The sequence below is a fragment of the Poecilia latipinna genome, unplaced genomic scaffold (genome assembly GCF_001443285.1).
Source record: "Poecilia latipinna isolate Pla-1442-1.1 unplaced genomic scaffold, P_latipinna-1.0 Scaffold3575, whole genome shotgun sequence".
Taxonomy (NCBI): domain Eukaryota; kingdom Metazoa; phylum Chordata; class Actinopteri; order Cyprinodontiformes; family Poeciliidae; genus Poecilia; species Poecilia latipinna.
The window spans coordinates 8,354-16,237 of record NW_015116191.1 but is presented as its reverse complement, the minus strand read 5'-3'; the positions used below and the strand labels follow the sequence as shown (position 1 = coordinate 16,237).

At 33.7% G+C, this 7,884-nt stretch overlaps 1 protein-coding gene across 1 annotated transcript in view; it reads left to right on the top strand.

Moving 5' to 3' along the window:
- The window catches only part of LOC106941260 (uncharacterized), a gene marked incomplete at its 3' end in the record, with an annotated part of 26,354 nt that extends 18,474 nt beyond the window's left edge, over window positions 1-7,880 (top strand). Inside the window, exons 3-5 of the mRNA XM_015024215.1 lie at window positions 1,208-1,540; window positions 6,185-6,226; window positions 7,621-7,880. Of these exons, the coding sequence (XP_014879701.1) occupies window positions 1,208-1,540; window positions 6,185-6,226; window positions 7,621-7,880 (635 nt within the window). The remainder of the gene's footprint in view (window positions 1-1,207; window positions 1,541-6,184; window positions 6,227-7,620) is intronic.
- Between the last annotated feature and the right edge of the window lie 4 nt (window positions 7,881-7,884).

Genomic DNA, 7,884 nt, shown 5'->3' with positions numbered 1-7,884 from the left:
GTTACACCATTGAATCAGAACATGCTGTGGAAAAGATCTAAACTGGAACAGGCACCATCAGTCAAATATTAGGCACAATATTAAAATATTAGAAAAACACCCCTCCCTCTATTATGAATAATAGTCATGCCAGTTTGTTGCTCAGTTGTTAGAATTACTTTTATTTAATTATTGGGTCTCCATTAATTATTCAGCATTGAACCTGCTTAATCCAAAATCCGGACTGAAAACAGTTTTTTATTTTATTCTGATTGAATAATTATTCGAAAGTTGTTTTAAAAATATATTTCACAGCCATTACAAAGACTCCTTTCTGGACTCCTAATAAATCTGGGATATACTTTAAGATTGTTCTTATTTATCTTTGAGTATTGTTGACAAACTTTCAAACCCAAACAGCAAAGCAGCTCTAGACTCCTCATTAAATAAGAATCTGATATTGAAGGCAGTTCTCCTGATAGAGAAAAACTATTCTGTATATTCAAACAAGATCCCATCTATTGCAAGATATGAATCTACAGAGCCCTCTAGGAGACATCAGGATATTTTTTTTCTTTCGTGTTACCTTGCAATGCGGCATAATTGAGTACTGTAAGCCTTTCTTACGGTGCCCTTCATACTTTCTGCTATAACATAAGGCTTTCGTGAGGTTTTTTCATGTATGCTAATGTCTCGTGAAATATCTGAAGTTTTATATCTTTATCTTTAGGACAGAAACACATCACAAACCTATGATATAAACAGAAACTGAATAAGTCGATTTTTAATCAGACTTAATAATAAACGCATTTTCACTGAGGCTCTTTAAATGTGTGTTTATTTGAAATGTTAAACTAACATTCATGACTGTACACAAAATAGACCAGCAAATATTGCAGTAAACATATTGCGAGGGAACGCAAATGTTTTGTGAGGTAACGCAAAAGAAAAAAAAAATTCCCATGTGCCCTGTAGGGCTCCGTATGAATCACTGTCATTTTATGGTACGTTGCAGGTAAAAAAAACAAACAAAAACATTAAGTACTTTTGTCTGACTTTTTTTTTTTTTTGTGGGAAATTTAGTTTGTTGACCCGATGTAGTTTCCACAATTCATTTAGGTTTGACGAATCTACCAACAAACTAAGGATCTTAAGAATTTGATTTGTAAATATCTTTTTTTTTATTTTCCACCTGTTTATCTTGTTAAAATGTGATTTGTTTTCATAGATGTTCCAACACTTAATGCAACAGAGGGCACTGATGTCATGTTGCAGTGTTTTCCCAGTGGAAAGATCGACCTCACACATCAAATGTTCGACTGGAAGAAAGATGATACGCAGGAGGTGTTTTTATATGACAATGGCAGTCATTACAACAATGGAAAATCTGGTCAACATAAAAATTTCAAAAATCGTGTCGAGTTTTTCCAAGATCAGCTCCAGTTTGGCAATGCCTCCATACGTATCAAAAACGCAAAGAGGAATGACAGTGGAAACTACATTTGTAAATTTCCAAAGCTTCAGCCACTAGGACAGATGTTCTACATGAAGCTTGTTGTTCGTAAGTACAAAACATTTTACCCAATCTTGAAAGAAAGTTGAGTTCCACTGCTGATAGCACTTATGTTTAAAATTTTTCACACGCAACTAATTAACTCACTTAGACGACAATGTTTACCTTTCACAGCAGAGATTTGGATCAAATTACTTTCACTGTTAATTTTTGTTAATGAACAAAGTCATTTCTTATTGTATTACAAAGCCTTGTTTAGATTGTGTTATTTGACTTTAGATGATTAATTTAAATATGAAAGTTAGTCATCCTTACACATCTAAAATTTTAAGAACACAGAAGAAAAGGAAAATGGTTATCTGCAGAATTTAAATGTTAACAGTAAATGATTTGATGTTTAAATGAATTTGATTAAAATCTTTCCATAACAATAAATCTCTTCTTTCTCAGTGACTGAGGATGTCAGAGAAGAGTTGTTGAATCTTTAGAATGTAGTATTTTATGATTTTCAAAGTTTTCTCAAATAGATTTGATCTTTGCTCTAAGATTGAGCTGCATGATGTTAGGGGAAAAATGTAATTACAATATTATTTTTGAACGTTAATGTGATATGAACTGTTGAGGTCAAATTAATTTTCTTAATTCCATTTGTCTTGTCACTGTTAAAAAAGTAAATAAGTCTTACCTAAGGTGAAACACTGAGTCAATCAAGAACTAATCAAAATGCATTTTGATTATTATTTTATTAAGAAATTGAGCAAAGAATATGAGCAATGACTCCCCTGGTTAGTCCAGGGGAGTGAAGAAAAGATGAAAATACATTACTTTTAATATCCACCAGTTAGGGTTAGGGTTATGGTATGGGTAAGGGTTTGGATAGGGTTGGGATTAGGGTTAGGGGATGGGTAGGGTTGCTCCCATCCCTGTTACAGAGATGGAGCAAAAGGGAGTATCCCACCAGTTTCAGTTTACTTCACAACTCTGGAGCTCATCTGCAGACTATGAACCTGGATGGTTCAAACCCAGTTTAGAAATACTTTTTATGATGTGTTTCCAGCGAACTGCCTCCAACATGAAGGGTGCTTTATAGCTAAAATTGATTGATTGATTGATTGATTGATTGATTGATTGATTGATTGAAAACAAAGTTTGACATAACAGTTCCTCCCTTTGATCGTATGAAGGATCACCTTAAAAACTGTGCTATCAGGAGATACATAACATATAAGTAAAGAAAGTCTTGTAACATAAAAAATTCCAAAGTAAAAGAAATAAAAACCTTAGTATAATGAGCTCCTTTAGAAAAGGGCATACTTCAGAGTTAACAGTAAAAAATGATTAATGCAATATATATAAAATAAATACAACATAATGATAAGAAGTTGAGTTTTAAGAAATCATCCCAGGCAATTTGTTCAGGAGTTTCTTCAGGTTCCAACAAAAACATAATCTAGCAAACTTAAGGAGACTCAGGTACAACAATTAAACATTTTCTTTACTGTTTCAAAATTCAACAAAACTGCACCATATGGACTCTACAAGTGAGGAAAAAAGAAAAAAATGTTCAAGGATAAAATATTTCCCTTTTTCCCTCTGCAGTGCTTGTCATATTTATCAGTACCCCTTGGTAAGATCTTTAATTAAAACACATTTATTTAGTGAGGAAAAATATTTAATTTAGTCTTTCCTGAAAGGTTTAGACACTGTTTTTGATTTTAGTTATAAACTGTGTACCTTAATTTATAGGATAAGCTTTTTGATACTACTTCAGAGGTTGCTGAGAAAGCATTTTCCATAACTTTATTTCCAATTATGCTCCTATCTCATATGAAACAATGGTATTCACATCAACTACATTTGTTTTCTTATTTTTCATTTATCTCACTTCCCTTTTTTCCCATTCATACATTAAATACTGAGTTGGATCAACATCCTGCTCACTTGTTACAAGACATTACCATCTTAAACCAAAACAGCTGAGGCACAGCAGTCGAGCGACTACTCCCATGACTTTAAAAAAAACTGTAATTTTATTTATTTATTATTGCACATTTACTATTTTAGGGTAGCACATGTCAAGTTATTCTACTAAGTTCATAAATTCAAAAGTTCATCACATTTTTTGCAGAAAACCCCAAACTCATATGTTTTAGTTAATAGCTGATGATACATTAAAACATGTTTAGTGGATTTAATTTTAAAAGCGTGCTAATTCCTTGCCTCAAAATAAGAGATTCAAAACTCAAAATTTGCCCAAGTTATACATTAAATTTACACAACCCTCCTGGCTTGATCAGTTTGAGGTGCATTTACTTACAAATCTAAGGAGCTCATCTTAAGTTATCCTAAATGAATCTAGGTAATTGCCATAATCTATTTTACATTCTGGCTTGAATCTAAACCCCGAAACCACTTATATAAAGAAATAATCCTGGACTGAAGACTGTTTAAGACTCCTGTTGTCAAGACTCTGAGTTTAGGGTTGGAACTTTGTTTGTTTGTTGGTTTCTTTTCTCATTTCAGTCTCTTGTAGTGTTTCTAGTGATTTTGTGCCTAGCTATTTTTTTAGTGCCTTTTGTCCTTCCTTGCTAAAATACTAGATTTATTTGTATTCTTATTAATGTCATGTAACTGAAGTGTTTTTATAGACTAGTTTGTTTCAGCTTAATTTGTTTAACTTTTCACAAGAAAAAAATTATTTAAAAACATAATCTTGCTGATGTTGGCATTTCTAATTTAAATTCTCACTCCTGTTGCTATGAATGAACTGAATTACTTCATCTTCAGTTAATGCAAAGTTTAAATTATGTATTTTATGTCGTTCACAAAATATTCATATATATTTTTTTCATAATTTATCTTCCTATTTCTGATAATGTTGGGATCTTAAAAACCTTTTCAGCAATGTTTAGTTTGCCTTGTTCTACGTGCACACTGAGTCATTTTTTTAAACTCTTTACCAAAGCCTTTACATTTTTTATGATTATACTATTATTTTTATGATCTAATTCACATGCTTCCGTAACAATATGGGGAATTTTACTCACTTGGAAAATCTGTCCTAGCGTTCCTTAGTTTGTCCCGTGTTTACTCGATCCTCCAGGACTGGCGGAGGTCCGACCTTTTCTCCGAGCCTCAGCTCAACTGTGCATAGCTTCAAACTCTGTCAATTCCTACGTTTAGTCCCGGGGGATTCTGGGCATCTGACTCAGAAATGAACATTTCAAATATTAGAAAATATCATTGTGAAAAAACTTCACAAAGACAGATATTCCAAGAACGATTTTAATTATTTACCTGGATGCCTCTTCCACTGAACACATAGATCGCTCCACTGACAGATAAACAGTTTGTACACAAACATCACTCATACACACTCATTCCCTCACATTTATTTGTAAAACCTTTTATGTAGAGACTGAAAAATTAAGTTGGTTTCCCCCTATTTGCTATTTAGACCTAAACTTGCTTCTAAGATTTACCAAAAACATTTTGTCACCCATTTTTTGTTTTTAGACTGGCCAAGCAGGAAACTGTGGAACCGAACAGAGACTCCCCTGTTTAAAATGCAGGTGGATTAGCTGGTCAAGCATCCGCACCGTTCCACAAATTTCCAGATCTCCAGAATTCAGTTAGGTCTGTCTGTTCGTTTACGCAAGCTATGCAGGCCCAAATCGTTCTATTTGCAGACTTAATAGTGGACTGTCAGGGAAAAAGTAAGTGCAAACTGAATATGGATTCTTATTGTACAGCTGGAACATCTTCTGAGCCGGCTTCCTTCCTTAACTTCATGGCGTAGAAGGAGCAAAGACACACCTGGACTCCCTATTGAAGGGTATCCCCAATATTCTACATAGTAGAGAAGTTTAACCAACTTCTATACAGACTTTCAACTGGATAAAAGGAGCTGTTTATAAAACAGAAATGTCGCTTGTGTTGACTCCTATAAGCCTCCCCAAAGTCTACCGAGTACACCAGCACTGCACCTTTTGCAGTGATTACCCAAAACACTGACTCTTTCCCCCGAGGTCACACCAACAGCCTAAAGTTATTTACTTTTAGAAATTACAAAATTGAAATAGTGTTCCACTAGGGTACAAAAATGTGAGGCTCTTTAAGGGGTGTGTGTTACTGACCACGCAGAGACTCGAAAATAAATTTTCCAGGCTGATCATTATAAACGTAGTGCAGTCTCTGCCCAGTCAGAATTCCCACCTGACACCAAATTGTTAAGGAAATATAAATAAGTCTTACCTAAGGTGAAACACTGAGTCAATCCAGAACGATTGATAAAAGAAGATGAAAGTAGATTGTTTTTAATATCCACCAGCCCTCTTACAGAGAGGGGAGCAAAAGGGAGGATCCCACCAGCTTCAGTTTACTTCACAACTCTGGTATTTGCACCTGCTGACTGTGAACCTGGATGGTTCAAACCCAGTTCAGAAATGCTTTTTATTATGTGTTTCCAGCAAACTGCCTCCAACATGAAGGGTGCTTTATAGCTAAAATTGATTGATTAATTGATTACTTGATTGATTGATAGATTGAAATAAAACAAAGTTTTACATAACATCACTTTTCACTGTAATATGGCAAGAACAACACTTCTGAACTTCTTTTTCTTTCTTTATGTTTATGCAAACATGATATTGCACGGGCAAGTGTGTAACATACCTTCTGTTTCCCCTTCAGAATGTATCAACTTAAAGGACAGAACACACATCTGTGGATCGGGTGAGTCGTGATTCCTGTGAAGTTAACTTGTTTTATTATTATTATTATTATTATTATTATTATTATTATTATTGTGTTGTTACTAATGATGGATAAAAACATTAAAGTTGTGTTTCATTAATGAAACCCATAAAAAGTTTAGTCATCTCATTGGTCCCACCAAGATCAATCTTTATAGAAATTTGATCGAATCTTTTTGCGACATAACTGATCCCAGATCACATTTAGGCTACCTAAATGTATGTATGTATGTATGTATCGACATAAATGTATGTATCTACATACCTAAATCCACTACATACATTAACCCCAGACATACAGTCTTATTCAGTACATTAGCATATGAGTTCTGATTTGGCTCATTTGTCAGATTAAAAGTACATGTTGAAAGTAAACATGCTTCATTAAGTCCAAATTTCTGCCTTTAAAATGTTTATTCTAATGGTCTGATGTAATCTAATTTTAAATTGCATGTTTTAATACATGTAAGTGGAAAATCACTGTAAGTAACAAAAATAAATACTTTCAAACAGGGCCGGTGCCGCCCACTTGTGTGGCCTAAGCACATACTTTGTGGTGGCATTTTCCCCACTGCAAAGATCAGTAATTTCTCATCTGGTGGTGGAAAGTTGAAGCTAGTGATGATAATGGGATTAAAACAAGTGGAAAATGTTCAATGAGTTAAATGTAACAATGGGAAGTGTACAGAACTAGGACTCATTTTATAATTACAATAAACAACTCCTATTTTAAAAGACAGTAAGTTTGTGAGACTTGCTGTTTTCACATGCTTTAGTTGTTTCATGGTAACTCCTAAAAAAGTGACTTTACAAAAGAAACTACAGATGTGGGTGACTAGTTACATTTACTCAGTTTACTTAAGAAACTTTTCGCAAAGAAATAAAAACTCACTTTTTGGAGTAATTTACTACACTATACTTTTTACTCTTACTCAACTATAATTTTTGGATACCCTACCAATGGGTATTAACTTCACTGAATAAAAAAAATACATCAAATATGGACTCACCTACAATGTAAGTTGAAGTGAAACATTTTGTGTATGTGCAAGCTCTATTGTTATACTGTTTTCTACCTGCTGTGGAAATACTTTAAGATACATACAATATATTTACATTTCCAACTCTAAGTATTAGGGCTTTTTCTGCTTGTTTGAAAAAATGATTTGTCAAGGTTTTTTTCTCCTGCCTGAATCTGTTTTTTAATCATATTTTTTTATACATATTTTTTTCTTTTCAGTCTTTAGATACCAGAATTTAGTTGCAAATATTTAGTAGCACTGTGATGCATAATGGTCATTATACAAGAAAGTGGAAATTATAAATGTATTTTTCTAATCTTTATCTTTTTTATTGCTTGTGCTGTTTTCGCAGATGTTTGTCCAAAGCCAAGACTCAACACTAAAAAAACAGATCATGTCATAAGGGTGATCTGTTCATTTCCTGATGTTTCAAAAGTCAAGATGGAGATGGAGTTGCATAACAGTGATGATGAGCCGGTAAATAAGCCTGTTGATGCTGGAACCTCACAGAATTCACAATACTTCATGTTTTCTGTGACCAAGGAAGGCTACTATCGTTGCCTTGTGAAGCAGAAAGAATTCTGCCATCAAATTTATTCAGTGAAGAATTTTGTTC